The 25,057-nt window shown below is 30.2% G+C and overlaps 1 protein-coding gene and 2 long non-coding RNA genes across 3 annotated transcripts; 1 reads left to right on the top strand and 2 right to left on the bottom strand.

Annotated features, from left to right (window-relative positions):
* Positions 1–72: 72 nt before the first annotated feature.
* Positions 73–24,291, bottom strand: LOC145047531 (uncharacterized). Its single transcript, XR_013682267.1, has 7 exons — positions 24,000–24,291; positions 23,556–23,636; positions 23,051–23,109; positions 22,871–22,960; positions 2,526–2,619; positions 1,735–2,249; positions 73–1,633 (listed from the first exon to the last, which is right to left on the bottom strand). It is a non-coding gene; the product is annotated as an uncharacterized LOC145047531 (long non-coding RNA).
* LOC144998398 (uncharacterized) lies at positions 11,608–12,098 on the top strand. Its single transcript, XR_013660299.1, has 2 exons — positions 11,608–11,758; positions 11,837–12,098. It is a non-coding gene; the product is annotated as an uncharacterized LOC144998398 (long non-coding RNA).
* On the bottom strand, positions 12,384–15,764 carry LOC144997560 (uncharacterized). The gene is made up of 4 exons (XM_078957454.1): positions 13,969–15,764; positions 13,728–13,880; positions 13,401–13,650; positions 12,384–13,333 (listed from the first exon to the last, which is right to left on the bottom strand). The coding sequence occupies exons 1-4, from the start codon at positions 15,757–15,759 to the stop codon at positions 13,194–13,196; spliced, it is 2,334 nt and encodes a 777-aa protein (XP_078813580.1). The 5' UTR covers positions 15,760–15,764; the 3' UTR covers positions 12,384–13,193.
* Positions 24,292–25,057: the final 766 nt, after the last annotated feature.

Genomic DNA, 25,057 nt, shown 5'->3' with positions numbered 1-25,057 from the left:
CGTAAATCTAGTACAAAACACCTATACATAGCTGAACAGTAAGACTTTTTGTTCCTGACTTTTGTCATCCCACATCACTAACTATAAGACTTATCATTTTACTGATTCTTTTTTATAACCAAAATAACCGAACCGATTAATAACATATGTAAAGATAGTATTGACAAACTATGAGCTGACCTAAACACAACAAAGATCCACGCATTGGTGTCCAGGGGTAAAACGGTCAGAAAACAGAAAAGCAAACCCAGTTTCCTGTAACTCATAGATTAGACAGAGAAGTTGAAGAAAGTGACTCCTAACAAGCCTGGTAATATAAGCACTCAGAGTTTGCACTGTTTTATGTTGAATTCCCTCACATAGAAGCTTGTTACTTACGTGAATTCACCAAAAGATACACAAAAACAGGTATATTATCACAGAAAATGAACCTTCAGCGCACAACAATATATAAACAGTTATAAAGGTGTTTGTTCATATGATGATGCATCAGGTAAAATCAAAATGTTGACAACCTAGAGACAGTAAATAGACATATATAGTAACAAACTTACCTTTTATGTGATATGTTATACACATAAAACCAAAGTAATATGCTGCAAGTTTAGACTTTTTAAAACAATCATAACCTAAAAGGCATTATCTGAAATCTCAATTATAAACAAGTTTTTTACAGATGATCCAAATAGATAATTTAAATAAGTCAATTTCTTTTTGAAGTGATTAGGATTTGGTGGGTCCCTTATATGATTATAAACTTACAATTTGCACAACATTTTGTCTGAGATACATTTCTTTTCTCTGCAATTGGCCTTTATTATTAGGTATGCCTTATCTTTTTGTTTCAAACTATCATCTAATTCTCAATTAACCTGTTAAATTCAACTAGCAAGGTTGTGAATCAGATAAAAATACAAATATAGTCTAATGAACCTCAAGTGAATTCACCAAAAGAAATACAAAAACAATTTCTATACTTATAAAGGCGTTTGTTCGTAGAAATAGGAGATGAGACTATGTTCAAGATGTTTCTGTTCAGAGTTGTGTACTTCAAAGCAGGCTTTCCAATTGACAAGAACAAAAGGAGTAAACTTAAGGGGAGCAAATTAGGTGTCATTTTGGGTAAGCTATTCTCTAAACCACTATATGTTCTTTATCGGCGTTTTAATTCCCTTCTACTTACTTTTCCATAAAATTCGTGTAGGCTAGACCTGTAAGAACTCATGGATCAACAACAACTAACCAATTTATAGCTTTTAAACAATAATTAACCAATCAATCCCTAAATCAAGTTCTAATTCTAAGTGTCTATTCTTATATAGATGTAATCGATGGTAGACCTGAAATTAATTTGCTGATAAAGAAGAAGGCATTCCATATGGCTATGATACACAATAACCAGAAAGCTTCAAGGTGATTCGTGTATATATAATGCTGAGATATAAGAGGAATGACGATTGAAAAAGGGAAAAATGGAGAAATTAAGCCCTAACATAAACCTAACCTAATATACGAATAAAGCAAATAAAATCAAGAGATTTACCTGAATCGGAAGTTAACGAAGAATAATTTTAGATTTTAAAATGTGGAGGCTGCCGGAATCGGAAGCTGCATTGGTCAGTGGTGTCGTCATCTGTTTGAACGGAGAAGGTGAGATTAGGTTAAGCTGCAACTCGAGAATCATGTGTGCTCAATTGGAGTGATAAAACAGATTTGGGAGAGAAGGAAACTTACATAAACTTTGTGAAACTGGAATTGGATAGCGCCAATTTCAGCGAGAGATCGTCAATTAAAGATTGAGAATTATGAGGTTGTTGGACATGAGGTGTTGAAATATGAGAGTCCTTGAATACCGAAAGTTTTGTACAAGCCTTTTTGACACACGATTTTTTGTAGATTTAGAACTCGATGGGCTATCAGAAAAAGCATGTGGGCTGGATTGTGGAGAAGAAACATAATTTTCAAGTGGATGTTCATCATTATGATTAAGCTTTTTCTTTTTTCGTTGCATATTGTTGTGAAACGAATCGGTGAAAGAAATAAGTTGGCTTTTAATATAATGGAAAATCATAACAATATAAGATAGAGGCATCAAGATATAGCAAAAACAAATCAGTTAGTAAAGAAAAAAGGCCAAGCTAAATACGCGATGAAAACAACACATTATACATAACACGGCTTAGAGGGTACCTTTTTGAAATCCAAAGGTAGGAAATAGAACTAAAGCAACAGATAACAATATAAGGAACCTGAAACAATCATTTAATGGCTAAGAATGTAGACATCGGCAATAAATCATTTACATGTAACAGAATAAAAATCAAATTTAACAATTGTTCAAACTTTGATGCTAATATTTCTTTTTGTTTACCAAAGGAAAAATGCATTATGGCAGAAAGCAAAGAAACAAAACTGGTATTTAAATTGATTATATAGGAAGAAAGAGAAATTAAGGCATTTACGTAATAATTGGGAACTGAGATTAATGAATATGTGAAGAACAAACTAAAGTGAGGAATTTTTACCTTTGTCTTGCTGTCTTGGGAGCTCCATTCAAACCACTGTCCTGCTTGCTTCTCTTATGACCCCTGAAGTCGAAAGTCGATTGCAAGAATGGAACTGTGAAGATGAACAGATTCTGGTGATTGAAGGCCACAATAGTTTTTTTTACTAAATTTGTTTATTGCTGGTCTACTTTTGCTTAAGCCCTAATTTATAGAATCAACATAATACCATGGGAACTTTAGCCCTAATTTCTGCTCAAGGTTTTCTATCATACAAACATAAAATTCTGATACAGACTCGATAGAATAGCATGGAAACTTTAGCCCTAATTTAATCCCATGTTTTTTTTCTGTCATATGAGCACAAAATTCTGACATGGGAACATAGAAGGAAAGGAAAATGACCCAAAAAATCTTTGAAGATGCTCAAAAGATATCAAAGAAGAAAATACCTTATGATGGGTGAGGTGTGACTGACAGCTATGAGGTCATAGAAATAGAGAGAAGAGATAGAGCAACCAGTGCAAAGAACAGTTCCAGCAAGTGGCGCGCATGTGGAGGTAGATGTGACGATGGTGGTAATTGGCCTGACTCAGGCCGCCTGAGATGTAGAAATTCAGAGAAGAGATTGATTTGAGCTATTCGTGCAGAGAACGGATCGAGCAAGTGGTGTGCACGTAGAGATAGGAGTTGCGGTATGATTCTTAGAGTTTGAAGAACTCTATACCTTTTTAATGGTCATATCTTGCCTTCTAGACATTCCTAGTTGGATAAGGTTTTGGCCCTTAAAGTGGATTTTGTAAGTTACGGTTTGAGATCTTGTTTGTTAAAGGCAATGAAATAAATAAAGTTGAAAACTTTTTCCACTTGGACATTGTAGGGCTTTAGATATGAGATTTAGAGCCTCTAACTTTAAGGATTAAGTGCTTAATGGTGAGGCTATTGAGCATAGGGAGGGGCACACCTAAAGAAGGCCACGGCGTGCTTTAAAAGTATTATATCTATTTTCTAATTGTGTAGGGTACGACACGTTTGACTTGGTTGCGACACATCTGTTATGTTGACGTTGACTCTTGACCTTTGACACTGTTGACTTTTTGACCGGTTTGACTTTTATTCGAACTTTAAAGATTTGAGCCATAGGTTGAAGTTTGATCTCAGATTGTTAATTAGGCAGTTTGTGTTAGTTGTTTCATCTGCCAAGGTTGCTACTATGATTATGTTGTTTGGCTCATGTGAGTTTCTTCTCACTATACTATAACATTGCATGTCCAATGTGTGGTAGGATTGTATATGCTATTAAGTAGATCGTTGATCAAATGCCTTAGGGGTTGTAAACGTATATAGGATTAGATAGCTTGAGAACTCTTCAACTGGTTTATTGCATTGTTCCTGTTTGATATATTGTTTTTGTGTAGAATCAGTTGTTTGAATGTCTATCATTTCCCCCGACTATGTGAGTCTATGTCATTGCATGTTAGACTGAATTGGTTTTGTTTTAGGACATCTACCAATTCGATTATTTGGATTTATGTTACCATTTGTAGATCGCCGAGTGGGTGCCCTAGAGGTTGTGTACAATTTAGATAGGATAGCCTCAGAACTGTGAACTCTTGATCTGGCCTTATTGCATGGTTCTTATTTGATTTAAAAGTAGTTTGTTACACAATTGCTAAAAATGCAATAGTCGTCGCTATTGTGAATTTCGTACCACAAACTGGTTAATGAGGGTTACAAAACCTAACAAGTAGAATTGTGAAAACCTATGAGATTTAGCTAAGGACTTACGGGGTTAAGCCAATAGCAATTGTATTGTGGAGTTTAATTATTTTATCTTGTATACCAATTTAGTTTTGAAAAGAATGAAGGTAGAACATTTTGTTTGAGAGAAATTGGAAAAAACATGAAAATGTAATTGCCGTTTTTTTTAAATTAAAAAAAAAAAAAAAGCAAAAAAAAAAAAGCAAAAAGCTATGTTAGGGTTGATTTTGAAAAAAAATGCAATGAGGTATCCTTGATAAAAAAAAAAAAAAAAAAAAAAAAAAAAAAAAAAAAAAAAAAAAGGTATGTAGAATGCTATGTTTAGGTAGAATTTGAAAAAAGATGAAAACACAATATTATATAATGTTAGTTTTTTTAAACACGATAGTCTAGTGTTATGTTTGGGTAGAAATTGAATGAGGCTAGTTTTAAAAAAAATGAAAGTAAAATGCTATGTTTGTGTAGCATTTGAAAAAAGATGATGGAATTTCAAATGAGGCTAGTTTTTAAAAAATGAAAGTAGAGGGCTATGTTTCGGAAAGAGATGAAAATGCAATGGTATATATGCTTAGTTCCAAAAAAACAAAGATTAATATGCAATTGTGTAACAAGCTATTTTTAATAAAAACAAAGTTGAATGTGAAAAATGATGAAAATCAAATGCTATATGAATGTAGTTTTTTTTTTTTTAAAAAGTAGATGAAAATGCAATAGTATATCACGGTAATAAAAAAAAAAAAAAAAAAAGTAGAATAATTTGTTTGGGTTTGAAAAAAGATGAAAGAGCAAAGGTATACATTGTTATTTTTTTAAATAATAGTATAGTATTAGATTTGCGTAGAAATTGAAAAAGATATGAAAATGCATGGTATATACGGTTAGTTTCCTAACAATGATTGTAAAACGCTATGATTGGATAGATTTTGAAAAATATGAAAATGCAACTGCGTAACAAGCTAGTTTTAATAAAAAGAATATAAAAAGCTATGTTTAAGTATAACTTGAAAAAAAAATGAATACACGATGGTATATAAGATTAGTAGTTTAAAAAATGGAAGTAGAATGCTATGTCTGGGTAAATGTTGAAGAGATGAAAATGCAATTATAAATAAAGTTAATTTTAAAAATAAATTACATTATAATGCTATATTTTAGTTTATTTTTCAAAAGAGATGAAAATGCAATGGTATATATCAGTGTAGTTTTAAAATACATGCAAGTTATATTCAGGTAGAGTGTCAAAAAAAATGAAATGTTATATAATGGGTAGTTTCTTATAAAATAAAAATAAAATGTTATGTTTTGGCAGAATTTCAAAAAAGATAACAATGAAATGCTTTATGAGGATAGGTTTAAAATAATAAAGTTTAATTCTATTTTCGTGTAGATTAAAAAAAAAAGATTAAAATAAGAAAGTTCATCACTATGTTTGAGTATTATTTGAAAAGATAAAAAAAAATGCAATGGATATCAATGTAGTTTTGAAAAGAATGAAAGTAGAACATTTTATTCGAGTAGATTTGGAAATGAGATTAAAATCAATTGTATATCAAGTTAATTATTAAAATTTGAAATTAGAATGGTATGATTGGGTACATTTTGAAAAAAAGATGAAAATGCAATGGTGTATCCTTGGCTTAAAAAAACTAAAGTAGAATGCTATGTTTGGGTAGAATTTGAAAAAATATGAAAATGCAATGGTATTTGGTAAAAAGAGTATTATAGTGTTATGTTTGGGTATAAATTGAAAAACAGATGAAAATACAATGGTGTATATAAAGGTACTTTTAGAAAAAATGAAAGTAGAAAGCTATGTTTGGGTAGAATTTAAAAAATATGAAATTAGAATGGCAAATAAGAGTAGTTTTCAGATTACTGAAAGTATCATGTTATGTTTGGGTAGAATGTGAAAAAGATGAAAATGCAATGGTATATCATGATAGTTTATGTAAAAAAAAAAATGAAAGTAGAATGCTATGTTTAGATAGAAATTGAAAAAAGATGAAAATGGAATGGCAAACAAGGCTAGTTTTTTTTTTAAAAATGAAAGTAGAATGCTAGGTTTGGGTATAATGTGAAAAAAAGATGAAAACACAATGGTATAAAAGGTAAGTTTTTTTAAAATAAATGAAACTACAGTGCTATGTTTGGGTAGAATTTGAAAAAGATGAGAGTGCAATTGTGTACGTTTTAATAAAAACAAAGTAGAATGTTATGTTTGGGTAGAATATGGATCTTAATGAAAATAAAATGATATATAACGGTAGTTTTGAAAAATAAAAGTTCAAAGCTATGTGTAGATTTAAAAAAAAAGTTGAAATGCAAAGGTATCTCAATATAACTTTAAAAAAATAATAATAATATAGTACAGTGCTATGTTTGAGTATAATTTGAAAAAGCATGAAAAATGCAAAAGTATATCAACGTAGTTTTAATGAAAATGGAAAATAAATAAGAAAAGTTTGTTTCTGTTGTTTAATCTGGTGTGCAGTTGGATTTTGTTTTTTATGTTAATAAATAGGTTTATGATGTCCATACTATTTTCACGTTAACTAATAGTAATCTAATTTATGTCCATTTGTAGCATCATACTTTCATGTATATAATACCAAAATACCCGTAACCGGTGAAATGTCTTAAATTTCCCAATGGATAGGAAACCTAATGCCAATATGTACATAATGCCTTAAATACCCCTACGGCTAAAAAACCAAATAGTGACTAAAATGCCCGTAACTGCTAAATTGGCTAAAACGCCTAAAATGGTCAAAGGCCTTCCTTATAAGTCCACGATGACTAAAATACCCCTAATTCCCTAAAGGCTAAAATGGCTAAAATGGCAAAATTCCCCAATGGATAGGAAACCTAATGCCAATATGTACATAATGCCTTAAATACCCCTACGACTAAAAAACCAAATATTGACTAAAATGCCCCTAACTACTAAATTGGCTAAAACACCTAAAATGGTCAAAGGCCTTCCTTATAAGTCCACGATGACTAAAATACCCCTAAAGGCTAAAATGGCTAAATTCCCCAATGGATAGGAAACCTAATGCCAATATGTACATAATGCCTTAAATACCCCTACGACTAAAAAACCAAATAGTGACTAAAATGCCCCTAACTGCTAAATTGGCTAAAATGCCTAAAATGGTCAAATACCTTCCTTATAAGTCCACGATGACTAAAATACCTCTAACGGCTAAAATGGATAAAATAAGTAAAGAAATCCCTAAAGGCTAAAATACAAATACACCCCTAAAGGCTAAACTGTCTAAAATGACTAAAACACCAGTAAAGGCATCCATTTCTCTTCTGCCTCTCTTATAGCTCATGCAACTCGGTATGAACGTCCTCCCTGATCAATGACACCACCAACTGTGTTTGGAGTAGGTTGATGGCCATGTCTTCTTCTATGACTCCATTAGACCTGTTCTCGTCCAAGTGAAGACGATCGCTCAAGGACCACCTGTTAGGGGGAGATGGGAGTGACAACATGTTCTTAGCGATTAGGCTATGAACTTTGGATTTTTGTCATTTTAGGGCACCAGATTGTGTTTGTATGGATTGTGTTGATGTACAAAGACGGATATGAATAGTGTTGACTTGGGCCCTACGATTCATACGATGATCAGTTAAATGGTAACAATTATGTGGTTGTCATGTCATGTATGATGGATGTGGTGAGCAAACTGGTTAAAACAAGTCTAGGGGACTAAAATAGTTTAGGGACTAAAATGGTCAGCCTTAGAAAGTTCGTAGGCCATTTATGTCATTTCCCCTATGAAGAAATATGAAAAATGAAATGGTATAACAATGTAGATTTGAAAAAATTGAAAATAGACCATTTCGTTTAGGTAGTAGATTTGTAAAAAAGATGAAAATGAATAGAAAAAAAAAAAAAAAAAGGCTAGTTTAAAAAAAAAAACATAATAATAAATAGAATGCTATGTTTGGGTACAATGAAAAAAAAAGATGAAAACACAATGGTAATTAAGATTAGCTTTTAAAAAGATGAAACTAGAATGTTGTGTTTGGATAGATTTCGAAAAAAGATGAAAATGAAATTGTGTGACAAGCTAGTTTCAATAAAAACAAAGTAGAATGCTATGTTTGGCTATAACGTAAAAAAAGATGAATCGCATAGGTATTTAAGGTTAGATTTTTATTAAAAAAAAAAAAACAAAGTAGAATAATTTGTTTGGGTTTGAAAAAAGATGAAAATGAAAAGGTATATAATGTTAATTTTTTTTTAAAAAAAAATGTTAGTATAGTGTTATATTTGTGTAGAAATTGCAAAAGATATGAAAATGCAAAGGTATTTAAGGGTACTTCTAAAAAATGATTATAAAACGCTATGATTGGGTAGATTTTGAAGAAATATGAAAATGCAACCATGTAACAAGCTAGTTTTAATAAAAAGAAATTAAAATGCTATGTTTAAGTAGAACTTGAAAAAAAATGAAAAAGCAATGGTATATAAGATTGGCTATTTAAAAAAATGAATGTTGAGTGCTATGTCTGGGTAAATTTTGAAAAGTGATAAAAACGCAATAATGAATAAAAGGTAATTTTAAAAATAAATTACATTATAATGCTATATTTGAGTTTATTTTTCAAAAGAGATGAAAATGCAATGGTATGTCAGTGTAGTTTTAAAATACATGAAAGTTATATTCTGGTAGAGTTTCAAAGAAGATGAAAACGTAGTGCAATATAATGGGTAGTTTCTTCTAAAATGAAAATAAAATGTTATGTTTTGGTAGAATTTGAAAAAAACATTAAAAATGCATACGTATATCAATGTAGTTTTGAAAAAAAAATTGGAAGAATATTTTGTTTGAGTAGATTTACAGAAAAGATGAAAATTCAATGCTATATGAGGGTAGTTCTAAAATATGAAAGTTCAATAATGTTTGTGTAGCTTTAAAAGAAGATGAAAATGCTAAGTTTGGGTATGATATGAAGAAATATGAAATTGTATATCAATCTAGTTTTGAAAAATTGAATGTAGAACATTTTTTTTTAAAGAGAAAAATGTAGAACATTTTTGAGTAGAATTGGAAAAATATGAAAATGCAATAATATATCAAGGTAGTTTTTAAAAAAATATATGTATGAAAGTAGAATGTTGTGTTTGGCTAGAATTTGAAAAACTATGCAAATGCAATGGTATAATGGTAGTTTTTAAACAAATGATAGTATATTATTATGTTTGGGTAGAAATTGAATAACAAATTAAAATGAAATGGTACATAAGAGTAGTTTTTTAAAATACAAAGTTAAAATGTTATGTTTGGGTAGAAGTTAGGAAAAAATATTAAATTGCAATGATATATAAGGTTAGCTTTTAACAAAATTAAAGTAGAATTGTATGTTTGGATAGGATTTTGAAAAATAATGAAAATGCAATGGTATAAGGGTAGTTCCAAAAAAATAGAAAGGAAGAACTTTTGTTTGCGTAGATTTTGAAAAAAAGATGAAAATCCAATTGTGTAATAAGATAGTTTTAATAAAAAGAAAGAGGAATGTTATGTTTGGGTAGAGTGGGAAAAAAGATGAACATTCAATGGTATATAAGGTTTGTCTAATACAAAAAATGAAAGTAGAATGCTATGTTTGGGTAAATTTTGAAAAGAGATTAAAATGCAATTATAAATAAAGGTAGTTTTAAAAAAAAAAAAAAGTATAATGCTCTAATTGGAAGATTTTCAAAAAAAGGTAATATTGTAATGCCAAAAACATAAAGTACAATGCTATATGTGGAAGATTTTCAAAAAAGATGAGAATGCAATGTTGTGTAGTTTTAAAAAAACGCAAGTACAAATACTATATTTGTGTAGATTTTCAAAAAATATGAAAATGCAATGCTATTTCAGGATAGTTATAAAAAAATGGAAGTAAAATGTTATATTTGGGCAGATTTTCATAAAAGATGAAAATACAATGTTATATTTGGGTAGATTGTCAAAAAAGATGAATATTCTTTATCAAAGTAGTTTTTTAAAAAGTTGAAAATGCAATGCTACAAAATGGTACTTCTAAAAATTCATGTAATTATAATGTCATTTGCATAGTTTTTTTTTTAAAATGCAATGCTATAAAAGGGTAGTTTTAGAAGGGAAAAAGGTAAAATGCTATATATTTGACAGATTTTATAAAAAATATGAAAGTTTAATGATAAATCATAATACTTTGAAAAAAAATGAATGTACAATGCAATATTTTGGTAGATTTTCAAAAAAGATGAAAATGCAATATTATAAATGGATACATTTCAAAATAAAATGAAAGTACAATGCTATATTTAGGTAGAGTTTCAAAAAAAGATGAAAATGCAATGCTATATCAAGGTAGTTTAGAAACATGAAAGTGCATTTAGATAGATTTTTAAAAAAATATGAAAATACAATGCTATATCAAGGTAGTTTTAAAAAAATGCATAGTACAATGCTATATTTGGATAGATTTCAAAAGATATGAAAATGCAATGCTAAATCAGAGTAGTTTAAAAAAAATAATACAATATTTTGGTAAATTTAAAAAAAAATTGAAAATGCAATGCTATATCATGGTGGTTTAAAAAAAAATAAATCACCATTCTAAATTTGGGTAGACATTCAAAAAAGAAGAAAATAAATACAATGCAATATAAGAATCATTTTAATAAAAATGATGGTATAATGTTATATTCTGGAAGATTTAAAAAAAAATAAAAAAATAAAAAAATAAAAAAATAAAAGATGAGAATGCAACGCTATATTTTTTTGGTATATTTTCAAAAAAGATTGAAAATGTAATGCTACATTAGGGTAGTTATATAACAATTGGCAGTACAACACTATATTTTGGTAGAATTTCAAATATATGCAAATGCAATGCTAGATCAAAGTAGTTTTAAAAAAATGAATGTACAAAGCGTTATTTTGGTAGATTTTTCAAAAAAAAAATGAATGTAGAATGCCATATTTGGGTAGATTTAAAAAATAAATAAATAAATAAAAAAGATAATGTACGTTGTGGAAGAGTTTCTAAGATGATGAAAATGCAATGTTACATAGTGTAGTTTTAATAAAAGGGTAAATTACACCGTTGGTCCCTCGTGCACATGCCAGAAAGCATGTTTAGTCCCTATTTCCAAAATTTAACTCGTGCAGTCCCTCGTTGTTATTTATCTTGCATGGTTAGTCCCTATGTACGTTAACTTTAACTCCTTCCGTTTAAGCCACCCACGTGCCTTGCACGCAGGGGCATTTTCGTCTTTTCAGGGTTTGTATCTATATTTAATGCCGTTACACTGCAACCCTCTTTTCCTCTGTATCCTCTCATTCCTCTCTTCCCCTCGTTCGTCTCTTCCCCTCGTTCGATCGATTTCTTCCAAATACATAACAATGATCGATATTAAATGCAATTGTGGAGCCACTGCAGTGATTCGCACATCTTATAGCAAAAGAAACCCTGGGAAACTCTATTATGCTTGTACAGTAAAGGTAAGGTTAATGACTTCAATTTCGTTCTTCGTCTTCTCTAATTTTGCCCTAATTCTTCATCTACTTTAATTGGTTCAGGGACCATTATGCAAGTTCATAGGATGGGTGAATGATTATGATCAGGACTGTGATTGTATGGCGTTTAGGATGAAACTTGAAGAACAAAATCGCAAATTGAAGCTTTACCTAGTTATTAGCTGGGTTTTTTTTTGTTTCAGTCCTTATATATAAAGTGTAGGTTAAGTAATGAAGTTGTTAGTATTTTGGTATGTGTATATTGTAATGGAGACTCTTTGTAATGTTATTTGTATTAATAAAAAAATTTCAATTTTAGTTACAATATATTGTGTAATCATAATGTGGTGTTATCAGTTGGTGTTCAAATTTAATGAAAATGTGGTATATGGCATACAAACAATTAAACCATTCAATATACCATATGCAACATATGCAATATACCATTCAATACTAGCATATGCAACATATGCAATATACCATTCAATACTATGCAATATACCATTCAATGTTATCAGTTGGTATGTGTATATTGTAATGGCAACATATGCAATATACCATTCAATACTAGCATCCAATATAACAATTAAAAAGGACAAAAACTCTAAAATATCCAAGATAACCATTGACCATTAACATAAAGGGACATCCAAAATAACAACATAGTCTTGTGGCATACAAACAGTTATCCTACACAGCAACAAAGTATCAAAATACAACACATAACAACAAAGTATCAAAATACAACACTACAAATTCTCAAAGCATGGGGCTTTTTCCTTTGTTCCCAACTCCATTTTGTACACCACCACTGCTACCTGCTGCACCTTCTCCTGTTGTATTCCCTGCTGCACCTTCTCCTGTTCCATTCCCAGTCTGTGATTGTCCCTTGCAGGTCCTTCCATTATGGCCCACATTTCCACATTTTGTGCATGTTACAGATTTCCATTTTGTGGACACTCCATCATCTTCTGTTGCAGATCTTCTTCTCTTTTTTTTTTGGTCTGCCAATAGGGACACGATACTTTGGTGGTATCAACTTGGTAGGACATGTGCTTTTTTCCCACAATAACCTCCCATTAATAGGTTCAACTTTGAAGACATACATTTCTTTCCATGTCTTGAGCCAATAAGTTGGGTGTACCCATGTCTCAGGTATTCCAACATTTTCATTGTTGAGCCTCATATCCCATATAGCTGCTATACTATGTTTGCAGGGTATGCCTGTCAGTTCCCACCTATTACATGAACAAGTTTGTTGGTCCATATTAACCACATACTGATTAGTACCTTCACTTGTAACCTGGTACTTCCCATTGCCACAGAACACTGCCCTACACTGTGATGCCCTTTCTTTAATTTTTTCAAGGGTCTTAGTGGCTGTAGGAGTTAATGGGCCATTAGCTTTATCAATTTCTTTTTAAACCATGACAATTTTCCTCATGATATACTCCCTAATAAACTCCAAGCAACTGATAATTGGCTTATCACGACCCTTCACTATCTTGCTATTCAAACTCTCACACATATTATTCAACACAGCATCACAATGTGCCCTCCCTAATAAAACACAACTGTATTAGATTATTTTTAAAAATTATACACTTATAAACATAATATTATATACCTGAGAAGTGGGATCTGGACCAGTGCTTAGGTGGAATAGAATTAAGCCAGTCATATGCTTCACTGTTAAGTTTCTTTAATTCTTCCATGGCACTGTTGAATTGTGGTATGGTGGTACATGTTGCACATTTCCAAAGACAATCCTTGAATTCCTTGCCCCTCCATTTACGTTTCATGTTCTCATGAAGATGCCTTAGGCAATATCTATGCTCTGCTGCTGGGAAAAGTTTCTCAAGTGCAGGCAATAACCCCTAAATCATCAAAAGAGTGAGGTTGCTTATTGAATTGTAAAACATGCATGTGAAAATGAATGGAGAAATTTATTTACCTTCTGTCTATCTGATATGAAAGTGAAGTTGGAGTTCGCATACAAACCAAGATCATCTCCTAAGTTAGTTAAAAACCAGGTCCATGAATTAAAGTTCTCTGCTTCAACAACTGCATATGCCAAAGGGTATGTGCAATTGTTCCCATCTAAACCCTGAATTATCATGTCAAACACAGTAATAAGCAAACAATTAACTATGGTCAAACATTAATCAAATACTAAAATATGATTATGCACATACCACTGCTGTCAGGATCATACCATGGTATGGACCCTTCATGAATGCACCATCAAGCCCTAGTAAATCTCTTTTCCCTGCTGCAAATCCACTTTTCAGTGGACCAAGACAAATGTATACTCGTTCAAATACCCTGGTCTCAGATGCATAACATGGTTCACTTTGCACTTGAAATTTGACTGTGGTGTTTGGATTTCTACTCTGCACCTCCTGTAAGTAGTCTCTTAGACATGAGTACTGAGCAGCAAAATCTCCCCTAATTGATTCCAGGGCTTTCGTTTTTGCCCTATGAACTTTCATGTCTGACAATCCAAGTTGGTATTTCTTCTCAAGCATCTCACGTAATGCTCTAAGTGGTATTTCTGGGTTTGCCTCCACTGTGTCAACAATCTGTTCAGAGAGAAACTTGTAGTTACATGCCCTAATTTTCCTTGTTTGAAGGCACGTATGTTGCTTTTCATAGGTCTTAACAGTCCAGTTAATGTCTTTTTTCCACTTACTCACTAGTAGAACCCATGGGCATTTATGAACAGAACCATCTTTCACTTTCTTTTTCTTTTGACTTGGTCCCACTTTGTCATTACTTTTGCTGGTCCCACCTGTTTCTAATATCCCAAGGTTTGGTATTGTCCCTTTGCAAACCACTCTAATCCTATTTTTGTCATTCTTGACGAAGTCTAACTCCCTTCTACTCTGTATGGAATGAAGATAAATTTGTTGCTTAACTTCCTTGGCTGTGCTAAAAGTCTGGTGGATGTAAAATGGATCTTTGATAGCAGCTGCTTCATTCTTATGTGCTCTTCGTAAATCTCTTATCTTCTTCCTTTTTTTACTAGCTTCACCCTCATCTGATGAAGATGCAGATACAAATTCTTCAGTGTTTATAACCTCTAATTCTTCATCACCTTCTACTGCTTCATCTCGATCATCAGGAAAACTTCCAACCCACTCCACCTCTTTGTCAATGTTGAGGTGAAAGTTCTTCATATCAACCTCTGGATCATCTAACAAATTATCTTCATCAACTATGTAATCGCTATCTTGACTGTATTCACTATCTTCAGTGTCATCACTATCATGACTGTCTTTACTAGCTTGACTGTCTTCACCTGCTTTTTCACTATTTGGTTCATCTTGTTCCATAGGAGTCCCACACCATTCAAATGTATCATCCCAACCATCAACATTAGGACATGTGCTTCCTATCATTGGTTCAGTCAAAGGGCTTTCAATTCTTGGTATATAGGCAGGGGTTGACTCAACTGTTTCACTCAATGTAACAAGGGGTTGTTCCAAGGTTGTTTCAAGTAATGTACTAGGGGGTTCGTCCATAATTTCTACATTCTCAAATACAGGGGCTTCTTCACTAGGACAATCCCCTGAATTTGACCATGTCAATAACAAGCTTTTACGACAAAGGGACTCAGGAATTTCGTGTATCTTTATCTTTGCAGGGTTTGGGGACATTTGATACGTATGGAGCTTGGTTTCCCAAAACTCTGTATACACTTCTATCACCTTGTGTTCATACACGTATGACCTAAAGTGGTTTATATCTTCGTCACAACCCAAAGCATATAACCCAAAATCTAAATCCCAGGTTGGTCGTTTGAAATGATAATAAATACTTTTACCTGGTTCCACACAACCAAGCAATTCCATTATCTCGTCCATATCATGCACCGAGAACAAGTCACTATCAATGCCATCAATATATTTCATCTTCCCCTTTATGTATTTGCGGCCAAGAAACTTCGTAAAAACTCCACCATAGTTCAATCGTATCGAGAACATACATGGATTGTCAGCTGCGAACCCAAAAAAAAATTACGTTTTAGGAACGTATAATGGATGATCAACTGAAAATGTAGAAAATTTTACCGTATAAGCTTTGGAGATCGTATTCCTCCCATTCTTGCCTAATCCTCCAGTTCACCATCGTAGAAAACTAGGGTTTTCTCGTGCAATGCTAAGGGTCGACGGAGGATGAAATCAGAAATGATCGATTATCGAAGTCGCGCCATACTGGTTCATGTATACAAACCCTGAAAAGACGAAAATGCCCCTGCGTGCAAGGCACGTGGGTGGCTTAAACGGAAGGAGTTAACAGTTAACGTGCATAGGGACTAACCATGCAAGATAAATAACAACGAGGGACTGCACGAGTTAAATTTTGGAAATAGGGACTAAACATGCTTTCTGGCATGTGCACGAGGGACCAACGGTGTAATTTACCCTTAATAAAAAATTGAAAGTACAATAATATATTTGGGAAGATTTTCAAAAAAAAAAAAGATGAAAACAATGCTATATATGGATAAATTTTCAAAAAAATTAAAAATGCAAGGTTTGGGTTGTTTAAGTAATCAGCAAAGTATAGTTTTTGGATTTGTACCTCTTATCAAAGGTGAGTGACTTAGTAAAATTTTTTGGTTTTCTTCATGCTTTGTTCTGAGCAGCATTGTTAGCCTCTGTTTGCAAATTTGAATCAGAAGAATAGGTGCGTCCAATGTCATGTTTTCTAGTTCTTGATTAAGGCCAAAAACTTAGTGAATGTAAAAATCAACAAAAATGTTTATTTGTATTAGTTCCATAAAGACTAGACATTTATTCATATATGCATAAGTATTGTCAGTATGAAGAAAAGCCTTTATGGAACTAGTACAAATAACCAAACAGAAGCAGACAAGTAAATACTGAATTACCAAGGAAGATTGTTGACTAAAACATCATGTCTAATAACATTAGTTTTTTTTTTTATATTCTTTTTTATGTTGTAATGGGTTAAACTAACAAATCAGGGTTTGCAGAAAAAAAACCCTCCAACAAAAAGATGTAGAAGTAAAGGTAATATTAGAAACCCAACGAGAAGAAAGATAATAAACCAAACAAAAAAATAGCAATTGACCTTCGATTCTTCGTTACTCAAGCATCAATCTCAGTTTTATAAGGAAATTACAAAAAAAACATAAAATTTAATGCAATGCTATATAAGGGTAGTGTTAAAAAAATGGAAGTAAAAAAGTTATGTTTGGTCATATTTGTCAAAGGAGATGAAAATTTAACGGCATATCAGGGTAGTGTTAAAAAACATTAAATTTAATGTTATACTTGGGTAGATTTTGAAAAAAGATGTAAATGTAGTGGTGTCTCTTTAGTTTTAAAAAATGAAAATAGATTGCTATGTTATAATAGATTTAAAAAAAAAAGATGAAAATATGAAAGTATATGACAGTAGATTTTGACAAAATGAATGTAGAATGCTATAATTGGATAGAGTTTTAAAAAAAGATGAAAATGCAATTATGTAACAACACAGATTTATTAAAAGAATCTAGACTGCTATGTTTGGGTAAAGTTTGAAAAGGGATGTAAATACAATGGTATACCAAGGTAGTGTTAAAAAAACAAGAAAGTTCAATGCTATATTAGGATAGATGTTTTTTTTTTAAAATTGAAAATACAATGCAGTATAAGGGGTAGTTTTAAAAAAATGAAAATTCAATGTTATTTTTTGGTAGAACTTGAAAAAGTATGAAAATGAGTTTCTATATGAGGAAAGTTTCTAAAATGAAAGGTAATGCTTTGTTTGTGTGGATTTAAAAAAAAGACGAAAATGCAAAGGTAAACTAGGGTACTTTTTTAAAATATAAAGTACAATACTATGTTTGGGTATGATTTAAAAAAATATGAAAATGCAATGGTATATCACTGTCGCTTTGAAAAGAAAAAAAAAGAAAGTAGAATATTTTGTTTGACTAGATTTGGGAAAATGATGAAATTGCAATGGTATAAAAGGATAACTGAGAGTAAAATGCTAAGTTCAGGTAAATGTTGACAAAAAGTGAAAATGCAACTATGTAACAAGGTGGTTTCAAGAAAAAAAAAATGAGAGCAGAATGCTATGTTTAGGTAGATTTTATAAAAACAAGAGAATGCAATGGTATGTAAGGGTGGTTTTAAAAAAAATGAAACTAAAATGCTATGTTTTGGTATACTTCTCAAAAAAGATGAAAATGCAATTGCATATCAGGTTAGTGTTAAAAAACATGAAAATTTAATGTTATATTTGGGTAGATTTTTAAAAAAACGGAAGTAAAATGCTATGTTTGGGTAGATTTTGAAAAACGATAAAAATGCAATTGTATCACAAGCTGGTCTTAATAAAAAGAAAATAGAATGCTATGTTTGGGTAGAATTGGATAAGATATGAAAATGCAATAGTTTATCTTTAAAAAAATGAAAATTGTTTTTAAAAATGAAACTACCTATGTTATGGTGAAATTTGCAATGGTATATAAAATTGTTTTTAAAATGGATAGTAGAATGCTATTTCTAGGTAGAATTTGAAAAAGTAAAAAAAATGCATTGGTAGTTTTTTTTTTCAAAAAAGAAGTAGAATGGTATGCTTTGGTAAATAAAAAAGAATGAAAATTCAATCGTATATAATGGTAGCTTTTTTACAAAAAAAACTAAAGTAGAATGCTTTATAAGGGTAGTTTCAAAAAATCATGAAATTTCAATTCGGATAGATTTTCGAAAAAGATGAAAATGCAAAATGCTATATAAAGTTATTTAAAAAAATTAGAATGATATGTTTGGATGGAATTTAAAAAGAAATAAAAATACAATATGAGAGTAATTTAAAAAAAAAAAAAAAAAAAAAAAAAAAAAAAAAAAGATGAATGTTCAATGCTATGTTTGTGTAAATATTTAAAAAGATAAAGATGCAAAAGCAAAAGTATATCAAGGGTAACTTTTGAAAAAAAAATAAAACACAATGCTATGTATGGGTATGATTCGAAAAAAAAAAATGTGAATATGAATTTGCATATGAATATAGTTTTGAAAAAAAAAGTAGAATGTTGTGTTTCGGTAGAATTTAAAAAAATGTTAAAATCAAAAGGTATAGCAGGGTAATTAATAAAAAAAGAAAAAAGATGTACAATACTATGTTCGGGTATGATTTGAAAAAAATGAGAGTAGAATGCTTATATTTGGGTACATATTAAAAAAGTTGAAAATGCAATTGCTTATTTTGGTAGTTTTTAAAAAATGATAATATGGTGTTATATTTGGGTAGCAATTAAAAAACAGATGATATTAATTAAAGTAGAATGCTATGTTCATGAAAAGATTGAAAAAGATGAATATGCAATGGTATATAATAGTAGTTTTTTTAAATTACAATAGATTTTTATGTTTGGGTAAAAATTGAAAAACAGATTATAATTTATTGGTATATAAATGTAGTTTTAAAAAAATGAAATTAGATTGTTATGTTTGGGTAGAAATTGAAAAACAGATGAAAATGCAATTGTATAAAAGGGTATTTTTTTTCAAAAAAACAAAAAGTAGAATGTTATGTTCATGCAAATGTTGAAAAAGGTGAATACAACTATGTATCAAGGTAGTTTTAAAAAAAATGAGAGCAGAATGCTATGCTTGAGTAGATTTAAAAAAAGCCAATGGTTTACAAGGGTGGTTTTAAAAAAAATGAAAGTAAAATATTATGTTCGGGTTCATTTTTCAAAAGAGATGAAAATGCATTGGCATATCAGGGTAGTGTTAAAAAACATGAAAGTTTAATGTTATATTCGGGTAGATTGTGAAAAAGCGGAAGTAGAATGCTATGTTTAGGTAGATTTTAAAAAAGATGAAAATGCATTGGTGATGTTATGGTAGATTTTGAAAAAAGACGAAATTGAAAAACATATGAACATATAATGGTATATAAGGGTAGTTTTAAAAAATGAAAGTAGATTGTTATGTTTGAATAGATTTGGAAAGAAGATGAAAATGCAATGGTATAAAAGGGTATTTTTTCAAAAAACTAAAAGCAGATTTTTATGTTCAGGTAAATGTTGAAAAAAGGTAAAAATGCAACAATCTATCAAGATAGTTTTCAAAAAAAGAGAGGATAATGTTATGTTTGGGTAAGTTTAAAAAAAAATTAAAAAAAAAAACAATTAAAATGCAACGGTATATAAGGATGGTTTTTAAAAAAATGTAAGTAAAATTTTATGTATAGTTATACTTGTCAAAGGAGATGAAAATGTAATGGCATATCAGGGTGGTTTTAAAAAACAAGAAAACGCATAAGGGTGGTTTTAAAAAAAATGAAAGTAAAATGCTATGTTTTGGTATATTTTTCAAAAGAGAAGAAAATACCATTGCATATCAAGTTAGTGTTCAAAAACATGAAATTTTAATGTTATATTCGGGTAGATTTAGAAAAAATGGAAGTAAAATGCTATGTTTAGGTAGATTTTATAAACACAAGGTAGTTTTAATAAAAAGAAAATAGAATGCTACGTTTTGGTAGATTTTGAAAAAAGATGAGAATGTAGTATGAAAGGGTAGATTTTAACAAAATGAATATAAAATGCAATGTTTGAAAAAAATGAAAATGCGATACTATATCAAGGGTAGTTTTTTCAAAATTGAAAAAGAGAATGTTATGTTTTGGTAGAGTTTGAAAAAAGATGAGAATGCAATTGTTTTAAAAGGTAATTTTAATAAAAAGAAAGTAAAATGCTATGTTGGGTAGATTTTGAAAAAAGATGAAAATGCAATTGTGTATCAAGCTAGTTTTAATAAAAAGAAAGTTAAACACTATGTTTGAGTAGATTTTGAAAAAATATGAAAAATGCAATGGTGTATTTTTTTAGTTTTTTTTTTTTTAAGTAGAACGCTCTATGTTTTAGTAAATTTTGAAAATATATGAAAATGCAATTATGTAACAAGCTAGTCTTAATAAAAAGAAAGTATAAGGCTATGCTTTGGTAATTTTGAGAAAAAATGAAAATACAATGGTATATTATGGTAGCTTTTTAAAAAAATGATAAAAGAGTGTTATCTTTGGGTAAAAATAGAGAAACAGATGAAAATGTAGTGTACTGATATACAAGGGTAGTTTAAAAAAATACATGCAGATTCTTATGTTTGGGTAGAAATTGAAAAACAAATGAAAATGCAACTACATAAAAGGGTATTTTTTTCAAAAACTGAAAATAGAATGCTATGTTTTAGGTAAATGTTAAAAAAAAAAGTGAGAATACAACCATGTATCAAGGTAGTTTACTTCCATTTTTTCTAAAAGAAAGAAAAAAAAAATTAAAAATAGAAGGCTCGGGTTGGGTAGATTTTAAAAGAAGGTGAAAATGCAATGTAAAATGTTATGCTTAGGTATATTTTTCAAAAGAGTTGAAAATGCTATATTCAGGTAGATTTTGAAAAAATTAAAAACTTGAAGATACAATGCAATATCATGGGTTGTTATAAAAAAAACAAAAATAGAATGTTATGTTTCGATAGAACTTGAAAAAAGAGGAAAATGAAATGCAATGGTAAATAAGGGTAGTTTTAGAAAAAATGAAAGTAGAATGCTATGTTTGGGTAAAAATTCAAAAGAAAGGAAATCAAATTATAAATAAAATTAGTTTTAAAAAAAACTAAATAGAATGCTATATTTGGGTTGAACTTTCAAAAGAGATAAAAATACAATAAAATATCAGTGTAGTTTTAAAAAACAAAAGGTTCAATATGGGTAGATTTTCAAAAAACATGAAAATGCATTGCTATAAAAGGTTAGTTTTTTTTTTTTAAATGAAGACAGGATGCTATGTTTGGATAGACTTTGAAAAAGGATGAAAACAAAATGCTATATAAGGGCAGTTTTAAAAAAGATGAAAGTTTAACAATATGTTTGTGTAGATTTTATAAAAATATGAAAAGGCAAAGGTATATCATGGTATTTTTTTTAAATAGTGTGCAATGCTCTGTTTTGGGTACGATACGAAAAAAAATGCAATGGTATATCAACATAGTTTTGAAAAAGATGACAATAAAATATTAGGTTTGAGTAACTTGAAAAAAGATAAAAATGCATTGCTATATCATTAGTTTTTTTTTTTTGAAAATGCAATGGTACAATGGAAGTATTAATTTAAAAAAAAAAAAAAAAGATAGTAGAATGTCATGTTTGTGTAGAATTTGAAAATGTTGAAAATGCAATGGTATCAATGATAGTTTTATTTTTTTTAAAAGTAGAATACTATGTTTAGGTAGAATTTGAAAAAAGAAGAAAATGCAATGGTGTGTCTTTAAAACAAATGAAAGTAGAATGCTATGTGTGGGTAGAATTTGAAAAAGTTGAAAATGCAATGGTACTAATAATAGTTTTATGTTCAGGTAGAATTTGAAAAAAAATAAAATTGCAATGGTATATAATAATATTTAAAAAAAAAAAAGAAAGTATAAGTGTTTATTTGGGTCGAATTTGAAAAAAAAGATAAAAATGCAATGTTATATAACATAAATTTTAACATAATGAAAGTAGTTTTTCAAAAATTTAAAGTAGAATGTTATGTTTGGGTAAATTTTGAAGAAAGCTGAAAATGCAATGGTGTATCAAGGTAGTTTTATTAAAATGACATTTTTTTTCTATGTTTTGCTAGAATTTGAAAAAAAGAGGGAAATGCAAAGGTACATAAGGGTAGTCTTCAAGAAAAAATGAAAGTAGAATGCCATGTTTAGGTAAATTTTGAGAAAAGATGATACTGCAATTATGTATCAAGGTAGTTTTAAAAAAAATGAATGTAGAATGCTATATTTTTGTATATTTTTCAAAAGAGATAAACTGCAATGGTATATCAGGGTAGTTTTAGAAAACATGAAAGTTCAATGCTAAATTCGTGTAATCTTTGAAAAAAAAAATGCAATCCCATATCATGGGTAGTTTTTTAAAAACTAAAAAAAGAATGTTATGTTTTGGTAGAATTTTAAAAAACATAGAATTACAAGATACCAACTTATGAGACAAAATGGCTTTTTCATTAATACCCTATCAAACATATTGCATGTATATCAAGTAAAAAGCAGAGTAAAGTTGTCAGTTTTGTACCTTATCATAGGTGAGTGACTTGATAGGCTCTTCAGGTTTTCTTAAGTGTTTTTTTTGGGGAACATTGTTAGCTTCTTCTTCCTGTTGTTTCTGCATTTGGATTCAAAGAAAACAGAAAGAATGTCATTTTAGAAAACCAAATCAAGAATGAAGAAATGTGACACCAAATAAGAGACAAACAATGTAATGAGCTTTCTTGTTCCTTCTTTCTCCTTGTTCTGTGTTCTTCTAGTTTACATCTGCTACAGAAGAATCATACTCAGTCAAGATGTAATGGGAAATCACTGAAATCTAACACAAACATAAAATGAAGACTCAAAAATTTAAAGTCTAAACCAGTTTGAGACTAATCAAAACCCCGTATTTGCAGATTTTAAACATGATTTTTTCAGTCAGTGGATAATCTGATGAACATACTCACTAATCGCCATTTTTTCAAATGAAACAAACTCACTAGATCTCAAATTAAAGAGGAATTTTCCCAAAATAACATAGGAACGACTATATTTCAAAAGATTCAGCAGAAATTACATGAAAAAAACACGTATCTCAAGTATTAAAAGGTATCTGTTGCTTATAAAATTGCAAAAAGCCACATTTGATAATCAAGACAACAAACTGAAATTGATCGATTTGAGTTTCAAAACCCTACATGTCAAAATTATTAAAAAAAAAAAAGTCAAACCTTTGTTTGCCTGTTAAATCAACGTCCGTTCATCTTGTTGTTCTTGATTATGACCAAAAAATATCAACTGCTCCGGTTATCCTATAAGATTGTTGACAAAAACATCAGGATCTGATAAAATTCGTTTTCTTGTCCATATAATAACTTTATTTTTACAGAAAAAATAACCAGAAGACGCAGACCAAGAATCCCAACGAGAAGATCGACAGAATGCATCTGGTGCAGTTAGTTAAACTGACTAAATCAGGGTTTACAGAAAAACCCTTCAACGAAAAGATTAAGGAGAAGATAGAGTAGTACTAGAAACCCCAACGAGAAGCAAGAGAATCAAAACAAATTAAAAAAAGCAATTTACCTTCGATTCGTTCTTACACAAACATCAATTTCAGCTTTACAAGGAAATTACAATATCTTAATCACAAAAGAACCCTCGAGAAAACTTACAACGATCTTGATAATTTCTTGGATTACAGAGATGAATGAGAATCTCCTGCGAAGGTTGGAGGCGTTTAGATCTCCGGCAGCGGAGTTGCATAGATTGCACTGGGTCTAGAGGGGTGTTTGGGTTTGTTGATAGAGGAATGAAAAACGAACTTATATATAATAAGCGACTACGAAGCAATGCTTTTAAATTCGAGGGTTTCTTAGATCTCCGGCGAAGGAAGGTGGTGCTTTGGTCGCCAAGGAGCGGAGGAGTTGCTGGAATCACCATGGATCTCTGGGGGTGTTTTGGGGTCTGTTGGGAGCGGGATACCTGAAGCTGAAAGAACGTATATATTGCGGGAATATTAAGCGAGCCCTATCGACTTCTAACGGCTAATTATTACAAAAGCTTTCCAAAATTAATACTTTCTAAATTACGGCTTATAAAAAAAACTGATATATTAAATCTTAAACTTACAATGACTTATTGGTTACCCTTGTAGTTAAGTTTGATATATTATTTAGATTTAGATAATTATTAATGTGTTAGTTACATAAAAAAACTTATATATTAGGATTTTTCCAAATTAAATTTTATTTTTATTTTTTTTTAAATCTCCTAATTTTTTTTTTCTTTTCGAAAAAACTCATAGTTTGGAAACATTTTTGTTTTGACTCCTAACTCCTTTGTTTTTCATGTACTTCTTTATAACTATTTTGATAATTTTCAACTTTAAAATTTGGCGATACATTTGATTTTTTTAAACAAAGAGAAAAGATGTTGTGTTCAGTTTGTGTTGGCAAAATGAATATCAAAATTTATTTACATGATAGTCGGATATTGTAGCATGTGAAAAACATCAGTCTAAGTTGTTTCGGTATCTTATCTTACACAGCTTGGAGTTAAAAGTTGTCTTTATGTTTGATACTTAACATAAGCTGAGATGTCAAGCTAGCTTAGATTGCTACAATCTCTGTGGGTTTGAAAAACATCAGTTTAAGTGGGTTTGTGGTCTTCTCTATGAGAGCTTCAAAATAATATATTGTATGTTCAAAATGGAGTATATGTGAATGAGAAT

This window comes from Lactuca saligna, chromosome 5, assembly GCF_052625555.1.
Source record: "Lactuca saligna cultivar CGN05327 chromosome 5, ASM5262555v1, whole genome shotgun sequence".
NCBI classification, from domain to species: Eukaryota; Viridiplantae; Streptophyta; class Magnoliopsida; order Asterales; family Asteraceae; genus Lactuca; species Lactuca saligna.
The sequence above is the reverse complement of the archived record's forward strand: the minus strand, read 5'-3'. Positions and strand labels throughout refer to the sequence as shown.

Excerpts from the sequence above, each read along its gene's own strand:
- LOC144997560 (XM_078957454.1), bottom strand. The coding sequence starts at position 15,759 with ATGTTCTCGATACGATTGAACTATGGTGGAGTTTTTACGAAGTTTCTT. Across the intron at positions 13,881-13,968 it reads GTATGATCCTGACAGCAGTG|GGTTTAGATGGGAACAATTG; the intron begins GTATGTGCATAA and ends ATGATAATTCAG. Across the intron at positions 13,651-13,727 it reads TCATATCAGATAGACAGAAG|GGGTTATTGCCTGCACTTGA; the intron begins GTAAATAAATTT and ends TTGATGATTTAG.